Source organism: Haliaeetus albicilla, chromosome 4, assembly GCF_947461875.1.
Source record: "Haliaeetus albicilla chromosome 4, bHalAlb1.1, whole genome shotgun sequence".
Taxonomy (NCBI): domain Eukaryota; kingdom Metazoa; phylum Chordata; class Aves; order Accipitriformes; family Accipitridae; genus Haliaeetus; species Haliaeetus albicilla.
In genome coordinates, this window is record NC_091486.1 from 1,657,761 (window position 1) to 1,677,083 (window position 19,323).

Genomic DNA, 19,323 nt, shown 5'->3' on the forward strand with positions numbered 1-19,323 from the left:
TTAATAGACTAGAAAGTAAGGTGATTAATAATGCCAAAGTAAACCAGTCTTGTATGAACACAGAGTACTTTAAGTAAGTGTGCTAATTTTAAATCTTAAAAAACCACTTTGTACAAAACAATCAACATTGTTTTCATGCATGCATTGCAACTATGCAAGCTTTCCCTGATTGTACAATGTGCGTTTCATTATAGGATTCACAGCCAGGGTTTGTAAGAGTGGGGTTCCCTAAAACGTCCAGTGTATGATTGACGAATATACAAGAACATCCTCGGTCCTAGGGTGAGTTTGCACAATGATAAATTAGATTAATCTCTGCCCAACCAACCTTTGGGTTTGTGGGTTTTTTTTTTGATTCACCTAAGTTTTGTTCTCGCTGTTTCTGGTCCTCCGGACCAGAGGGCCGGGGGAAAGTTGTGCTGACGCATCACCCCTGCACCGGTCCTCTCACCACTTCGGGGGAAAAGCAGAGGTTTTGGGGCAGCACGGCAGCTTTATCTGTTGCATTTAAGAGTAGGGAAAATGTTCTAGGCCATAAAGAGGCTAGCCTCAAAACCAGCTCCCTTATGCTAGCTAAAAGCAAAGATTTCAATTTAGCCAGTTCTGGTTTATGCAACTAATTATAAAACTAAACTACGAAATAACTAGCGCATTATTCCCCCCCGGAAAGCCAAGGTCGTCTTGGTTTAAGTGTTTTTCCAGTGCCGTCAGGGTGTATTTTCCCTTTGCTCTGCTTCCCCACGGTGTTTTCCCGTGCAGCGCATCGATTGCCAGGTCCCTTCCAAGAGCTGCTCACGGGGCTGGAGTCTAAAAAGAGAAAATCCCAGTGGTAATTCAGTTGTCTAGTGGTAAAAGAACTGAGGTGTGACCTTTTTTTTCATTAAATACTCCAAAGGCTCAACAGAGTGACTTCTGGGGGGGCTGGGGGTGAGGGAGGGGGGAGGATTGCGTCCCCCCAGGGGCTGCCCAGGGCTTCCTCCCCAGCCGAGCAAGCTCCCTTCACTCTCAGAATAATTCTACGTCCAGAATATTTGCTAAAGCAGCCATTACTTAAAAATGCTGCATTTAGCCGGAAAGAATGCTTTTAAGTAAACCATTTATCAGAAATATTTTATCAAATCTGTCCTGAACCTATTGGTGGACTGAAAACCAGTAAGATTTTGGTAGAAGAATGTTGGTTAAAAGATGTTTCAGGGTTCTGCTAATAGTTTTGGCAGACATGTCAGTAGAAACACAAAATGAATACTGAAAAATCAGCCAAGTTCCAAACTTACAAAACAGCAACACGGCTGAAGTTTTCCAGTCGTTTAAAAAATAAAATTAAACTATCAGTGGAGGACTCAGTCGGCTGCTGAGCCGCTGGCCCAGAGACCACCCGCACCCTCCGCCGGGACTGCGCGTCCCCTGAGGAGTGTCCTGGCAATTGCCTGGGGACGAGGACTGCTCCGAGGCTGCTGTCACCTCTTCAATCTCTGTCGCGGTGTGACCCCTCGCTGCCGGCACCGTTTTGGCACTGCCGGTTGAAGCTGCTGGTTGAAGCCTCGGTTGGTTCGCGAGCTGCAGGGGGTGGTTATGATGATTTCTGTCTCTTTCAGTCCTCCCCAGTAAGTCTATTAAGGACTGCACACACTTTTTATAAAGCCCATGTTTTATACAATTTCATCTTTTGATAGTTTTCAAAAGATATAGTATATAGCATTTAGTACAGATATAGTATATACACCATATATACTGTATTTTGTACAGCCCAAAGCATTTGGGTAAATAAATTTGAAGTGGCTTTCCTGTTACCATCCCCTAAAGCCTTTTTAAAAAGGCTGACCTGCCATTTTCAAGGATGGGTTAAGGAATGCAACAACTAAAGAATAAAGAAAAGCCAGCAAACCTCCTCACTCCAAGCCTCCCACCAAACCAATGCTTAACGCCGTTTGCGCATCCCAAAAGTCAAGCTGGTGCTTGACAGGCTGGGCAGCGAGAGGGAGGATTTCTAACGACAACGATGCAAAAGAACAAAATCTCCAGCGAGACGGTGTGGTGGGAGTCAGAGCGGCCGCGCTGCAGCGATGCTGCTCTTGCTGCAGCAGCATCATTATGGGCACCCGGCAATCCCATCCCCAAATGAACCTGGCCATCATTCAGAGATGCTTGGGTGTGCCGAGAAAACAAATACAGCCTGATGATTTTTTTACAGCTCTAGCAAATCCTCAATTAAAAGGGTGTCGATCTAAAAATCTCTCGATTCACAGGGAAAGGGGGATGATTAGCATGCTCAGAGTGCAGCCCCAACTGCTCTTTTGGCAGAATGGTTGCAGAAAACCCGTTCCCTAACCCTGGTCTCCCCTGGAAACCCCGGGAAGCTCTTTTTTCCCGGATACCTGTGGGACCAGGGAGGGTAATCTCCGTTTTGTTCCCGCTCTACGCTGAATAATTAATTTCAAGACGCAAAATGGAAAACACCGGGGATAAAAAAAGGGGAGCGGTTACCATGGCACCGCCGGAGGGGCTGGCTCCATCCTTCCCCAGGCACGCTGCCCGCGCCGGCGGCTCCTCTCGGCAGCGACTCGAGGCCAGGAGGCAGCTCAGGCTTCCAGGTGGTGAAGGACCAGCTCCAGAGCCCGGCGTGCCTGCCGAAAGCTGGGCTGGGGGCTGCGTACCCCATGGCTGGGCAACGTCCCCGGACCCGGTGTGGTACCCGGGGTTGGGGATGGGGAGGGGGACGATGCAGCGCTGGCCAGTGCCTTGCAGCAAGCGCGGGTTGGGATGCAGTCGGCAGCCCCCTCCCGGTTATGCAGCTCAAAAAACAAAAAAAAAGGCTGAAATTAAGCCTTAGAAGCCGACGCGAGGTCTGACATTTGAATTTCTCTCCTTTCCCTTCAGCTTTGCACCAGTCAAAGGCTTGTGCCTAATTGCTGCGCTTCACGCTGCAGCGTGTGATATGTCAAGGGCAGGGTGCCAGTGCTGCGTGAGGATAAATTCGCATCCATAAATAAGGGCTGTGTGCTAAAATTCTGTACTATTAATATAGTACATTATACCAGTCTCTTAAATGCTGTAGTGCGTAGGTCTTACATACATAGCTAACAAATCGTACTCCTACTTTTCCATAAGCACATGTACTGTGCTTATTGCTCCTCCACTATGCCTTTTAAAAAATCCATCTGGTATATTAGCATTTCTTCTAATTAATGTCAACTCTAATCACAACCACCTACATAAAAACACAAAATACTGGGAAAAGCTCTTTTACAAATAGCGACAACATTTCAAATTGGCCTGGCTGCGCATAGCAATGCACCTGACAAAAGTTTTTATCGAGAGCAGAAAAAACTGGGAAGTGCACGTAATATTTCATCAAATGTGAAACACTTGCTACTGCTTTCCCTGGCATACAGGTGAGGATGAATATAAGAAAACTGGACAAGAGTTTTAGGAAGTCAGATAAGGATTCATTAGTGTTTATCACATATTGATCACTTTTACCAGACATGTCCTGCGTTCCTGCCCTGAGTCCTTCATTTATATGTTATAATGTTAACTTTTAAAAGATCTTAGCAAAATATTTGTGGGAAATATCTACATAGGACTAAAAACTGTGGACCTATAGATTTGAAGCCTGGAAAGGATCTCGGTGATCAGGTGCCTCCTGCTGAGCACGTGCCAAAAATGCTGCCAGCATCTCCACACTGAGCCTAGACCCGCTGCTGTTAAGAATAGATGAGCCTTAATCTAAACACCTGAGGTCAAATTCTCAGGAAGGTTGTTCTAATGGCTAACTGCTTCCCCTACACCCCACCGGGAACGGTTTGCATTTTTCTACTCCGCTGATACTATACCTGGCAATGCTTTTTGCCTGTCGGCCCCCTGAAAGGTCCGTGCTGGGCACTGCAGAGCCGGAGCTGCGACAGGACCTGGGACAACACTCCCCGATGGGGTTTTTTTGACTTTGCATTCCCCGTGTGCTGTTGCAAAGACGGTTGCAAGCAGGGCAGCAGCAGCGTTAACGCACGTCCCCTGCTCCGGCTGTCGGGCAGTTCTCGGCAGCATCCTGGGCACGGGTGCGCCTTCATCCCAGCGTCCTGCAGGTGATGAGGGTTACTCCTGCTGTTCCACCGAAACATCGAGACACAAATAGGCCATAGGAAAGGGTAAGGCAGAAAAAGGTCTGATCAAAAGAAATACAGTTGTTACTTGGTCAGAATAAACATTTTTTCCACCCCAAGTCTAGCTTATATAGGCGTGTGCAAATACATGCAATTGTGTCTGTATTGTACTTCCATGAATGATGGCGCTGTTATATATATACGAATAGATATAGGACATTTCTCATTACAGCAGCTTGTTGCTTATCTACAATTGTTATTAACATCAAAACTTTCCAAAGCAAAAAGTGCTTCACTGAAACAGCTAAACATTAAATTTTGCCTTTTAAAGACTGGCTAGATGTTACACAACCCAAAGAACCAGCACCTCACATCTGCTGTTTGTGGGATCTTTGGCAGGTGTAACTTCGATGACAAATACCCTGTGTGAAGTGGAGATATTCCTTCAGCGCACTGGCTTTGTTTGCTGCTTTGCTTTGGCTTTAATTGATAGAGTTCATCTTTGTACCTCACTCCAGGTAAGCACGGACACCTGTCACTGAAACAGTGAACTCTCCTGCTCCGTAAAACTGTAGTTTTCCAGTCACTCCGTGACTTTAGTAGTTCAGGGACTGAGTAATCATGCAATTCACTTTTCTATTATTTATTTCTTATTTCTACAAGTGAGGCGAGCGGTAAGCCAGCATTTGGAAGTGTAGCACATTTAAATCTTTCAATTCTACCTCAATCCAAAGGGCAATCCTCCTGAGTGCTACGCTGAGGTTTCTCCTATCAAGAAAGAGGTGTCTAAATATGCATTTGAAATACTAAAGATTTAGGAGAGGCATGATGATATCCACTGTGGCTGCCAGTTGTGATGTGAATCATAAGAGGATAGGAGGATAATAATTCGGTTTTTACTCCAGCAAAACTCACATTCCCGGATTTTAGATAACATTAAGAGCAACTTCAGTTCCCAGTGGTGTTTACAGGTGTATAAGGATTTGATAGTATTTCCATTTTAAAATCTACTTACTCCACAGACAGTGTCGGAAACGCTCCTGGTGGATGCACAGCTCCCACTTGTAGTGCTGGCCTTTGCATCTTGATGTGGGAGCCCAATTTGGAAACGGCAGATTTCAGATCTAAGGACGAAAGGGGGACATTTTAGAGAATACGTGCCTTTTTTTATTCACTCCCCCCCCAAATAATGTCACAGCTTTTACAACTCATGTCTGCATTGGCCTCCTTTTTTATTACTATGTAGGGCATCTGTGGATTTTCCAGTCTCTGATCTGCCTGTGACAATAGGATATTTCTGGCTCTACAAGACCAAAATTGAAAACCACCTTTTTTCATTTTTTTTTCCCTTATAGTAATTCCTATGTCCCTGGCATCAGGATGGTGGTTATTATTAACTGCGCCTGTACAGCCTATAACTTTCATATGCAGTTTTGCCACAGTGATTTTTCACGGACTAAAGCCTGTGATCTTGTCCATAAGTCTCAGCTGATACTCTACGGGGAATTAGATGCTGTATTTTTACTGTTGATAACAGAGACCTTGCAGAAAACAGGCAGCTGAAGGCAGCCAGGACCACAACACATTTATTCCGATCTATCACCATAGAAACAGATAATCCACAAATGGTCCATTTCTACAAAACCAGTTTACAAGATGGAGCAGTAAGCAGGCTGCCTTATTAAACAGCATTTCGCACTCTGTAGCAAATGCACCTGAGGGGGAAAAAAAAAAAAAACCCAACCAGCTGGAAAAAGGTGTTTACATATATAACTCACCTATGCATGGGTGAAGCAGGGCACACACCCAGAGAGGCCAGCCGTGTGACAGAGCTGGTGGATTTTACTTGCACTGGTCACCCACTGGCGACAACAAGGACAAAGAAAATCCCCGTGATGTTCCCGTGTATGAATTTCTTTGTACGAGACCCAAGAAACTCTGGCAGGAGAGCGGCCGTCGCAGCCCAGGGCCGGTTCAGATCCCGGTCCAGGTACGTTCTGCTTTTCTCCTCCTCGGAGCCTGGGGCTGCCACTGAAAGCTTTACTCACATTTTACCCAGATGTTGCAAAACCGTAGAGCCTGATACAAGGCATCCTTCAGGAGGAGAGTTCATTGGACAGGGAAGAAGGGACCTTTGCAGCCTGCACTGGCTTGTTTAAGCTGTAATACAGCCGCTTGCAACCTTATTAAAAAGAGGAAAAAAAGAGAAAGGCAAGTCTAGAGCAGGAAGGAGGGTGATAAATTAAGTTACAAAATCTTTTCCTCCGCTTCAGAGGAATATTTTGCGGAGAATAAATGAGATGAAAGGAAGGGTGCTCTGCAGGAGCATCAGGGGTTCGCACGGCCGCGGCCAGGCTGCGGGACCCCCCCACCTCGGCAGCCCCCGCAGGGCGGCGTGGGCTGATGGCATTGCAGACCGCTGCTTGTAACGTGCTTGTCCCACCCCGGACCAGCTGTGGAAACCTCACGGCTGGAAAGGAAGGCTCCCGGCGCGTTAGTCACGAGGCGTTAGGCTGGACGGGGTGGGCAGCCTGCCTTGAGACGGAGCCTGGGGAAACGCCGGCTGTCTCCTTCTCCAGCCTGAAGCAATTTTTCCAATTATTTTTAATATGCTAGCTCCTAAAAATTTGGAAAGGAAGTTCAGCTCTCATTAAAAATACCCTATCGACGTTACTTCTAGTTCTTGACTCTTTAGAGGCAGTCTGTATGCTCCAAACTACTTAAAAGGCACCGAAGCCGAGAGCTCAAAATGTAATTCAAGTTTTCATCTCTTAAATCCCTTCCATTTTAATATGAAGATTAGGTATTTATGGAAGCAGCAGCAACCTGACTCCTATGCAGTGGGCCTACCCAGACTAACTGAACTGTCTACCACAGCAATAATTACGTTAATACTTGCTTATTTATATAAAAGTAAGGAGCTTCACCGGAGACGCCCATGCCGGCATGTCCTGCCAGAGCGGAACGCCCGACCGCGGCTTGCCTCCTTCCCTGCTGGGGACCCTGTGCGAGTATTTTTTCTTTCACTGTAAAAAAGGGTCTTAATGAAACAGAATCTATTTGGTGCTCTGCGCCCTGCCTGGGATTGCTCACGAGCGATACAATGACAAACAGGACGGGAAACTGAACCCCACCATCGGGACACACTGACCCGCTGCACCAGCCTGTCCGCGTGTCTGACTGCCCGCCCGTCAAGGGAGGTAACAAGGAAAATGTAAAAATATCTTTTTTTCACTTCTTAAGAAATTGTTAATTCCTACAGCAAGGAGTTTTATGAGAAAAAAAAAAAAAAAAAATCCAAAACCCCAAACCCAAAGGGATATCAACGAGCTGATTGCATAGTATTTAAAAAGGGCACTTCTGAACCAGGGCAGTATTTTGAGCTGAAGCTGGAGGAGAAAGCTGTGGCAGCGGGCAGGAGCCCCTTCACCCCGGGGCTGCTCCCTGCCATCTACCCAGGACTCTCCTTTCTTCTTTTCTAAGAAAAATTTCAAATGTATCTATTTGACTACAAGCTCATTTACAGACTCATTTAAATAATTTTCTTTTTAACCACTCAGTACCCAAATATCGTAGAGCCTCAAGTCACTGGCATTCCGGAAGCGCCTCTGCAGAAGGAAGCGAATGGCTCATAATCTTATTACCATGCCGGGGTTTTAAGCCCAAGGCAGAATGATGTGCAATGCTTGGAGAGCGCCAGAAAGCGCCCGAGCACTTCCAACTCACTTACCGCTGGAACGAAAAGGCAGCCTGAGCAAAGAGGACAGGGACTGACAGCTAAATCAGCATTTTTTTTTTGCACATCCAGTTGTTTACAAGTTAAGATTTTGATGTCTAGATTTAAGACGACAATAAATTGCCTTCACAACACCTAGACCTACAAGCACTTAAAAACATTCTTCCACTGTTGTCTTTCTGCTCCATTAACTTTGGTACTGAAGCATCAGAGCAATATCTGACATTTCGTACAGAGTGTGCCATTTCCTTAGCATAGATTTCCTGGGGGCTAAGCAAACTAAGTATGTATGCACAAGGAAAAATATAATATAAAATACATAAATTATGCAACAGTATTAAGGTATCTGTATAGAGGCCTCGTGGTCTACTCGAATATTGTGTGTGTGTGCAGAATTGTAAATGACTGCTTATGAAATATTTGCACCGTGCAGGACCTGCAGTGGAGCTGACACACGGCACCCTAATTTTATAACAGATAGTTTAGGAATATTATATAAAAATTAAGACTAGGTCTTGTCAAAGAAACTGTGGTTTCTTGCTTTTTTAATATTAAATTCTGAATAATGCATTAGAAAGGGGCCATTGAGTTTTCTGAATGTTTATCAATGTATTTTAAATTGTATTTTGTGTCCCCTGCGAAGCGATATTCCTTCCTGAACCCAGCAGAGCAAAGCTGAGTGCTGCCAGCTGTCAGGTGAGATCCTCATCCCTCTGCAGGCAGGACGGGTCCCCTCCCTGAGAAGGAGGAGAAGGGACCTTTCCTTGGAGAACGCAGCGGGCGTTTGTAGCCCTGCGGCATCACTAAATATTGGCGATTAAGGCGGTACAACTGTTGGTATTAGGGCACTTCTGCTGAACCAGAAGCAAAAGGTGCTTGAGCAGGGTAAGCGAAAAATAGGAGGAAATTCAGTACACGGAGATAAAGGTGGCCGTGCTTCCCAGGGCGTAAGTATCTGCGATAGTTATATCTGTGATATTGCAGCGCTGGATATACTGAACAGCTCCTTCAGAAATGAGAAAAACCGCATTCGGACTAGTCATTGTATGAAACGGATATTTTTGCGCGCTGCGGTTTTGCGCACATTCGGAGCCCGTCTGATCCGAGTATACGTACGCTCCGTGGGTCATTCCCAAAGGGCTTCCGCGGCCCTCGTGAGAGCCCTGAATTCCCCTGAGCTGGTGGGAAAGCCTGGGACGCCCACGGGCCAAGCCTAAGCGTGCAGCTGATGGAGTAAAGGTGCCCCGGGCAGCATCCGCAGGGACGATGCGCTCGCAGGGCAGAGCGCTGAGCACTCGGGCGCTGGATCCTGGGATCCAGCCGGGCACAGCCTGGCAAGCTTAGGGCATTTGGGCTTTGGCCAACAGTGGGGTTCCCAAAGCTTCACCCGGTGCTAACCCTGTAGCTATCGTGCATCATTTTTTCACCTCCATTTTCAAATCTTCCAAGTCAAAAGTACCATCCTGTTTTTAGCTCCTCACATAAGGCAGTTCATGTGTTGTCCAGCTGCAGCCCAATATTTAAAAAAAAGTTACTGTCCTGAGCTTTAGTGAGAGTGAGCTGAAGTCTGCTGCTTTTTGATTTTCCGAAGGGGGAAAACCACGTAAATTTGATTTTCCAGGGAGCCAGCACAACATGGCTACCTTGACTTGCAGTCTTTAAGCACTGCTCCATGTGCACAGCCTGCCTGGCTCTCCCCCCTTGCATACCATCAAAAGTCAGTTAAAGAGAAATCAGTTATCTTCACTTAAAGCTTTTCATTCACTTATGCCACAGGGAGTGGCTGAAGCAGAATAAATGACTATATTCTTATAAACATTGATGCGAAATTAAGCGCTCTTCAGATGCACATTTGTATTTTAGGATTTGATAATCTCATTACTGGGACTGTAAGACTGAACAACTTTGGTAGAAAGATGGAAGAGACAGACGTGTTTATGAGATTTTTTTGTGTCTGAACTCGTCTCTTGCAATGCCTTCAGCACCTGGTACCACTGCTGTGATGCTTTATGTCACGTTGCTGCCATTTTTACTCTCTGTGTCCCCCGGAGATGGCAGAAGCATTGCATTGCATTGCATTGCATCACTTGCAGTCACCCTGATGAGAGACTCTATCGGCAGGCTAGGGGATTTCTGCGGCCAGTTTAGAGCATGCATGCAGCAAACATTGCATTTACACAGTGCTCTATTAAAGCAATGTGGTTCGGGCATCTAAAAGCATGATTAAACTGTAATGATAGTCAGAAAAAACATCCCTACATTGACTCTCTAGCATTCCACATTTACTTTCAAACTGCCTCAATGTACAAGCATTGACATTTTTTCTTATTAGCAAGGAGAATTTTGTGACTAAAGGAACAAGGAATTATCAATTAATATATTTGAGGAAGTATGTTGAGAGTTTCCCCCAACCTGCATGAAATGAAAAACATAAATTTGCAATGTACTAATTAAAAGAAGAACAAAATACTTTATCGTCTCAAAGGGGAGCTTTGCTAATTTATTTAAAAAATTAAATTAATTTTGCTATAAGGTGTGGACTTACCAATTTTGTCAATTAGTATAAAATATTTTGTATAGTTCCTTCTCGGAGGGGGGTGTAAGGTCATGTTTATATTCATCCTGAGCATCATCCCAGCACAGGACTTAATTTTGTCCCTATGTTGGGACATGCATTAATTTGGATTTTCTTTTCTTTTCTTTGTTACTGATGAAGGCTCCAAGAATGCTTAAGGAACCGATGCCTGGAGCCTTCCCAGGGAAAATCTGGAGGATGCCAAGAGAAAAGTCTCCCCAGGTTATTCCAACAGCGAGCGATGCTGCCGTGCCCGCGCTCTCCCTCGCTTTCTCTCTTTCGCACACTCGTCCATCTGTCACGAGCTTTCCATCGCACGCAGTTGGTGTGGAATGAGTCCAAAGACCCGATTCCCAAGGCAGTGCCCAAAAAGCTTATCTAAACCTACAAACATTTTAGACAGAAATAAATGTAAAAGTTTGGAGAGTGGAAATGGGGAATAAATCTGAATTAGCAAACAGCTATCTTGACTGCTGTTACCTTTAGCGTTATGGGTACAGAGACATCACGGATTATACATTTTCTTAGGAATGTATATGTAATTATGCACACACTGTATATTTGCTTACCTGTGTATTGCCTTACCTCCCGTACCTGGACACACAGACGAAGCTCTGCTGAGCCCACGGCGTTTGCAGTCACCGGCACATCTCATCCTCATGCTCATCCACGTCATGCTCCTGCTGTTCGTCAAACCTCCACCAGCTTGGCAAAGCCCCTTACTGGGGAGGACGGAGACAGGCACCGAAGCACAAGCTGCTGCGTGGGGCTGCGCCGAGTGCCAGTGGACCTCCCTGCGTGGGCCGGCAAGCAGCTTCAAAGACAAATTGCTTAACTGGTTGTCACGCGCGGTGTTCTGGTCGCGTCTCATTAGCATCCCCCGTCCGATGGGAGGAAAAGTGATGGCAGCCTCCGTGGTTTCACTGAGCTGCCCAATTGTCATGACCATAAGCTGGGCTTAACAGTGCGAAAACGCCCGTGGCATTGGGGTTATCTCCATTCATCCCTTGGGGATGCCCACAGTCCCTGAGTGCTATGAACAGACCTATGGGCTTGGGAGAGGACTCTACATGGTGACAACGCTTGGGTCAAGGCAGACTTTCCCCAAAAGGGAGACGCATGTGTCTGCTCCCAATGTGGGTCTCTGGTGGATGAAACAGTCTCAGCCGGTGGATGTATAGCTAGTTAATGCCTGTAGTCCAACTATATATAGGTGTAAAACGGGAGAACCCCATTTCCCTGCCTTGCTCGTAAAGAAGGGCAGCCGGGTGGGAGCGACAAGCTGCCCGACCATCCCCAGCCCGTACCCAAGCTGAAGCCCATCGCTCTCCCTCAGCCGCGGTCGGTCGGGTGGGCCATACCGGGCGCGATGCTCACCGAGCGCATCGCCCGTCGGGTCTCAGACAGCACTCCCCAGCGGCAAAACTCACGGGTGCCGGCCTTCCAGCCTCTGATGGATGAGGCACAGATGTCTGTCTTGGGAATAATAATTCAAGTGCATTTCTGCAGCAATTAGAGAGCGCTTGGAAGTGGTGTAAACAGATTAACAAAACCAGTATTGCACTCAGGCTAAATAGTACTTACAACCATACAAAAATTAGGCTGCCGTAAAAGGATGAGTTTGCTCTCTCTCCGCCCCTCTCCTTCTCTTTCTCTTCCCCACTCTTTCCCTTTTTTTTTTCTGTTTTTTGTAAAGTGGAAATGTGAGAAGCATAACTGTAAATCACCTCAAATCCATGGAAGTGGTAATTCTACGTATCACATGTGAATACTGAACCACCCTTATTGGCCCCCCCCGCGCGCTCCTGCTCGGTCACAGGGTGGCTGGTACAAGTGGCAGCACGCTCAGGAGCTGCCTGTCACCCCCATCTAATATTTTAAAAAAATATATGGATGCAGCTGCCTTCAGAGGTGACCTGATCCATAAATCCTGCCCGTGCTGGGGTTTGCAGCTCAACCTGCCGGCAGAGCCAGGGCTGCTGTGGGGCTGCCAGGGCACAGAGCTGCCCCTCTTCCCCGGCAGGTATGTTTCCTATGTAGGCATTTAAAACCTACCCGCAATTTCATTTTCATATCGCCAAGTAAGCCCTGCAAATTCACTTTGTTGCAACCATGGCTGAGGAAATAAATTCAAATGTATTCTGCACCTGATGCTGCGGGATGATTGATACAGCCCCGTGCTGTCGTGCCTCTGTCCTGCCGCACGCAGTAATTCAATTACAGCAAGTGCAGCACCGACACCTCGGTTTGCAGCGGTTTTAACACAGGCAGCAGCAGCAGCAGGACAGCTCCTCGATTCCCCAGGGATGCTCCTTGCAAGCCAGGATATCCACTGGCTGATACAGGCATTCCTGGGTGACTCGTTATGCTGGACTGGGGGATGTGGAAATAACATCGAGAATAAAACTGAATGGAAACCAGGTGCAGGAGCAAAGAAATCTCCAACTTCTACTATCTCATCCCTTCTAAAAGTATGGAAGAAATACATTTGTATTAGCCTATAGGGAAAGTGTATGGTGGACCAGCAATATAAGGTCAGGACTGAGAGCAAGGCAAGGTGGTTAACAGGGAAAAACAAAATACGGTTATGTTCTAGTAACCTTCATTCAGCAGCCTCTTGAGGGGAAGGAGTTAAAAAGTCAGCTATCATCACATATCTTTTGTCATTTTTTAATTATTTTTATTTTGTTAGCACAGAACGTATTTTGCTCACCCTGAGTGGTGATCCCCAGGCACGAATGGGGCAATTTATAGTAAAAACCAAAGAGGAAGGTCTGGTCTACTCATGGGGAGAGACCTGATAGCTTCTATTGATTTCTGGAGCTTTAATTCCTGAGGCTGGATGGGGGAGATAATGACAAAAAATCCTACTTCTCTATGCAAAGGGAAAGAGAGCTCCCCAGTCTCTGTGCTACAGAGGAAATGGCATTTCATAAATTAATGTAAAGTTCAGAAATTCAGCAGGACATTGGCATATCAGGGCTGCCTGAATTACAGAGTCTACGGGTTTTCAGCACGTACCTTGGGCTCTGCTCTTCTCTGTCCTTCAGGAAGGAGCCTGCGGACTCCTGACTTGGATTTTCTGTGCCTGGGCTCAGCCAGACCGTCTCCAGAGACCCTGAAAATGCAGCTCAACTAAACTCAGGTTTTAGTTTTGCTGCTTTTAACAGCAATCAAGAGATTGGCCTTTTGCACACATTAAATGTGAAATCAGGAGCCCTTAAACAGCTTGAATCCATAGTCATTTATTAAAGTAATAAAAAGTGGATGGGATAAAAGACAAACACATTTAAACCGAACGATTTTTGAAAGTTTAATATAGCTTTAGATAAAACTGAGCTTGTAGTATTAATGAATACAAGAGTTTGTTATTTTGTATAATTCAAATAAACTTGTACATTTATACAGTTATAGACTGCATGCCAGAAAATGCATTTAGTTTATTCTAATTTGAATATGTACAATTTACAATATAATTCAAGCATAAATTCAGCAGTAGAGAACACAGACCGGCTGTGCAATCAAACAGTTACTTTTTCTTAGCATAAGCATTAGGGCTGGGCTAAATGTTAATTAGGAAAAAAAAAAAAGTGGCCACAGCAATAAAAATGAAATATTAATCAGAAGTAACTTCCTAAAATAAATAACTAAAGAAAGTTATCATCCATGTTTGTACTTTCACTCTTATTAATGAAAGACTCATACATTGTCACCTTAACATACATAACGCATTGCAGGACAAACCACAAGCCTCAGAAATCTTGCATCCAGCAAGGACAGGTGCATATTTTGATTTAAAAAATCAAACTTTTCAGTTAATCATAACTTAATATTTTTTATGGCATTAATTTAATAAAAGTGAGGCTACTTCTCCAGTGTTTCACATACTTTCAGATATTTTTACACAGGCACTGAGTAAGCTGCAGCCACTCAGACTGCCAATATATTTTACAGCTACAGCACTTCTCCCTGTCACCTATTTTAAGTTCAATTTGTAAAACACATCCACACTGCTCCTACTTAATTCAATCTATCTTGTACACAGTTTCCCAAAGAAAAACACCACTTGGCTCTCCCGAAGGCAGGACTTTGCAGCCGCTGAGCAGCCACCTTGCCGAGGCACGGGAAGCCAGGCACCTTCCCCACGGTTTTCGGGAGGGAGGATGCTGGTGGCCCCAGGGCACGGCTGGTGAAACACCATTGCTCTTAGTCTGGGGACACGCCACATTTACTTTTCCATAAAGAAAAGTCAACCGGACCATGAGCCATCCCCCTAGCTGATGGCAGGAGAACTCAGCAAAGATGGGCAACCCCCAGGGGACCCCACCTTGCACCAGTGCTTCCGTACCAGAGCCACAGAACTGGGGGCAGCACAGGGGAATAGAATAGAATAGAATAGAATAGAATAGATCAGAACAGAATATTTTCAGCTGGAAGGGACCTACAAAGATCATCTAGTCCAACTGCAGTGTCACAGCAGGGCAGTGGGTTGGCTGGGTCATGCTCCAGCCGCACCCCGGGAAGGAGGCAGTGGTCCCCCATCCACCCCAGAAAGGACTTTTTGAGGAGAGGTCAAGCTGCTGGAGACCCTTCTTTCAAAACCAGACCAATCTGCTCAAGCCTGCTGGCAGGACTCATCACTCGGCTGTGGCACTAGCTGAGTGTTTACCATGCCAATTAACGTTCTTGGCTCTCTGGTTTGGACTTCGTGGGGTTTTTACTGTTGACACCTGGCAATTGTACATGGCTATTTTTGCTGTCAGTCAAGGACTGGTAGAAGAGTTACGTGTGGTACAAAAATCAGCAGTATTTTACAAGACAACCTGAGGAAGTGTTAGCAAACAGGGGAACAGGAGTCCAGTTTTTACCTTGCCACATCAGCAATCTGCTCACTGCGCACGTAGAGCACAGGACCAGCACACAGGGAGCAATGCACGCCCTTCCCTTCAACAATAACGTGCAGAGAATTGAAGTATAGCCAAAGGTGTAAAAAGCATGCAGCGCCACTCAAAAATCATGATAAACCATGAAGAGAAACTTTGGAAGTTAGTATAAAGTCCTTGGGTGTACAACTGACGGGTCCTACGCTGCAACTTCCAGGGAAAGCACTGAGCCACAGTGGTGTCTGAGCCAACCCTCCAGCAGTGCTGAGTTTCTGAGTCCTTACTCCATGCCAACATTTATAACAAAACCAATTTTTTTTCCTCAAAGATCATCAGACCTGTTGTTATGACTTACTGTAGCAAGCGTCAGCATTTGTGCAGGACGGTCCCAAGCCCGCGAGTCAGCAGTGCCCGTCCGTGACCGCAGCTACGTCACACGCATGTCCGCGTCTGGGACCACCTGGCTGTGGTCTTGAGGGTTTTACGTACAGACGATGTCACACAGAGCCCTTCTCCTGGCCGCTCTTGGCGGTGGCTTTCGTACCCAGCTCGTGCCACCCATCGCTCCATCTCACCCAGACCCCCTCCTCCAAGAAGGAGCCCCCGGGAAGCCATCATGACCTGGCCCCCAAACACAGACCACAGACCACGGGTGCCCCTGGGCATGCGACAGCCGACCTTCAGCATTTTGGGGAGGGTCTGGGGTGGCTCGGGGTGCTCCAGCACCACAAGCCACAATGACGGGAGGGGGGGCAACCCCCCAACACCCAGCCCTCCCGGCTCCGCCCCGCTGGAGCAAAACAAGATGGAAAATTAAACCCGAAGACAAGCACAGAAGGATATCAAACCAAACATTTATACAAAGTATTACTCATTTTGAAACCCACAGGGTCAACTTCAGTTAAAGAACGTGTTTAAACATTATTTTCACCATAGAGAAAGCAGTAAGGAGCGATGCCAGCAGCCAGTGGCCGGGGAGCCGTGCGCCTGCCCGGGCTCGGGACTTGCCGCGACTCCGCACAGCTCCAGTTGCGAGACTGTGGCTCCCGCAACCATCACCTGCATCGCAACTGGCCCAACTGGGCCGTCAAAGCAAGAGGGAGCGAAATCCAGGCGCTGTGGAGTTAGGGGGAATTGCGATTCTGCCTTTGGAGTGCAGTTCGTCCAGAATAAATGCCTGCTTGGCTTCATGGAGACATTCAGCTATTTTCATGTTTAGCTACTCTAGCAACACGAGAAATCAAGCATGTCCTGCTTATTTAAAATGGTTTTCTTGCACATATATTATAAATCACCAAGATTTTTAAAAATTTTTACTAACCGTATCTAAAGTGTGAATTTTATTCATTCATTTATTGTTTTGCCTAGGCTTATTCATACAAGTTTCTTCTCTGAACAATGCCTTATGAAATACTTTTTAGGTTTTTTTTCTGGTAGCCTAGAGGCAGGAAAAGAAACCCCAAGAAAATGTTAAAGCAAAATAGAAACCAGCAGTTAATTTAAGGCTAGCAGATTTGGTGTTAGGAATTAACTAATACACCTTCTTTTAAGAAAAACAGACATGCACCATAACTACTTTGTTGAACAAAACATCACGATCCACATCAGAAAAAAGAACGCCAAACCCATTTTCAAATCAAATTATAACTTACCCTGAAAGTTACCCACTCGCATGTTTTACCTACTACTTACTCTTAAGAAATACAGGGGAAAGGAACGCCCCTTTCCCTATTTTTCAGAATATACAGTATAAATATAGTAGGAGTCATGCCATAAAACTATATGCAAAAATTGCACACTATTATTGCATGCGTGTTGTGATACTACATGCCAATGAACATCAGCTCGCCGATTGTCCCGTCGTTCGTACTTACAGCGCAGCCACCGCTACCGAGGGGATGCTCCTGCCTCCCGGTGTGCCGGGGACCACAGAGTTTAGCACACATATGGCTGGTGGAGGGCCTGCTCTCCTGCCCACGCTGCCCTTGCCAGTAGCAGTTCGAGCTCTAAATGGTAGCTAGAAGTCCCGTCGGGTTATGTAAAGCGGTCCGAATTCATCTTTCGCAGTTTGGGTGGAAGGTTCCCTTCCATCCTGCCGCCGCCTGACAGCTTCTGCAGCTTGGGCGGCAGGTCGGCCACCGACTGGCTGATGGGATCCGACATCATCTTTGTGGTTTTAGACACCAGTTTCTCCTCCGAGTTCCCGGGAACCGAGCTGATCCGCTGGAGTTTCATGGGTAAATCCCCCATGCTGTAGGCCTTCTCTGAGGTGGTGGAACTCATCCTGAGGAGTTTTTTGGGGAAGTCTTCCCTCCCAGTTATTTTCTGCAGTTTTGAAGGTAGTTTTGTGCCAACTTCGTCAAGACCATCCAGGCACTCCACCGAGTTATTCCTTTCCTTGCTGTTGCTCACTGCGGGCGCTATCAAGGGAGAGGACATGAGCAGCATTTCCTCCTGCTCCTTCACGCTGTACGGCGGGGTGGGGACCTCAAACGTCGCGTGGAACTGGGAGTAATCGACTTTAAAGAACCCCTCTTCCAAGGAGATAACAGGGAAGAACCGATGACCCCAGAGCACCTCGTCCTCAGTATAGGATGTCCTGGCTTGGCACGTCATCCCTGCAACGAGCAAGGGAGAAAAACTTCCACGAGTTATGGACAATTGCGGATGCACATAAAGCTTGGGGGTTTTTGCACATTTCAATGAAACACATTTTATGTTTTAAAATGTATAAAAGAAAATGTATAAAAGAAAAGAATGCCTGCCATTTACATACAGTAGCTATTAAATTGTTACCCTCAAGGTGAAAGGAGCCAACAATAGAGGAAGGAGTGTAACTGAATAATTCGCATCTATTATTATGGACACTTTTGAAGGTGCTGGTGACATAGGGAAACACAGGGCTAACTGATACCCCTGGCAGTAAATTAGCAAGAGCTGCTAACTGCAATGTAAAGTTGGACTTGTCAGGATGCTAAAGTATTACTAAGTTATTCCGTATTTTCATCATACTGACAAATGCATACAAACCCAGACCCTATGCTTTATGCATCGTATGCACAAACCAAGCCCATATTAGTGGATTCCAACCCACCAGCGAGCAGTAGGTATGTCCTATGAAATACATTTACTCCTCTTCAAGGGCTTCACCAGCAATCTGCTCACAGATCCATTGCTGCCAGGCTGAGATCCAAGCTTCAATAAATTAGCAGGGGAGAAGAAATACGACTAAGAGGCACAACACTGCCCTTCCTCTTTCTCCACCGCCTCCCACCGTGGAGTAAAAGTCCTCCTCCCGAGCACCCAGACTTGGCCGTCCTGGTGACCCACCTGACCTTGGAAATCAGAGGGAAACAATGACCGTGGATTGCTGCAGGCTTCTAGAAAAAAAATCCTGCTGCTTCTTTTATAATTTTTTTTAAAATGGTATCTGTAGCAATCTGTAAATAGAATTACCCTGCCATTTTATCCTAGTATAGCAAACTGGAAATATGACATTTGGTTTTCAGGAAGCTAAATCTACCTCTGCAAACACATCCTCTGCTTAGCTGGCAAGAACACCTTTAAGTCAGAAGAAAATTAAAGGAAACTTTGGAAGGCACAAGAAAAACAGTGGGGCTGTAGCGAGGGGGAGCGGGGGATGGATATGCGCCTGGTAACATACAGCCAGAAAAATAAAATTTTATTACTCTTTCTGTTACTGCTAATGGAATCGAAGTTTTAGTTTCACATAGCGATTTCTACTGCTAATACGTCTGAATATATCACGAGACATAAATCTCAGTTTTCTGTTTTATCTCTTAGGAGAAAATTATGAACCCACGGGTTTTTTTGCACATACCGCTGCTCCCACTGCCCGTGATGGCACCTCACCTGAGCTCAGACACCTGCAGGAGCACACCCGGAGACCAAGCAATCCTACCCCCTTCCCACAGCCTCAGACAGGACACTGGTTTATACTTTATGGTGTATTTCCACTCAGTCACCATGTGTTTCAGTTCTGTTTACAAAGTGAAGTGGAAGCAATCA

At 46.1% G+C, this 19,323-nt stretch overlaps 1 protein-coding gene across 1 annotated transcript in view; it reads right to left on the reverse strand.

Moving 5' to 3' along the window:
* Nucleotides 1-13,711: 13,711 nt before the first annotated feature.
* The window catches only part of KCNJ3 (potassium inwardly rectifying channel subfamily J member 3), a 58,521-nt gene continuing 52,909 nt past the window's right edge, over nucleotides 13,712-19,323 (reverse strand). The window contains exon 3 of the mRNA XM_069780618.1: nucleotides 13,712-17,912. Coding sequence (XP_069636719.1) covers nucleotides 17,329-17,912 — 584 coding nt within the window. The 3' untranslated portion in view covers nucleotides 13,712-17,328. The remainder of the gene's footprint in view (nucleotides 17,913-19,323) is intronic.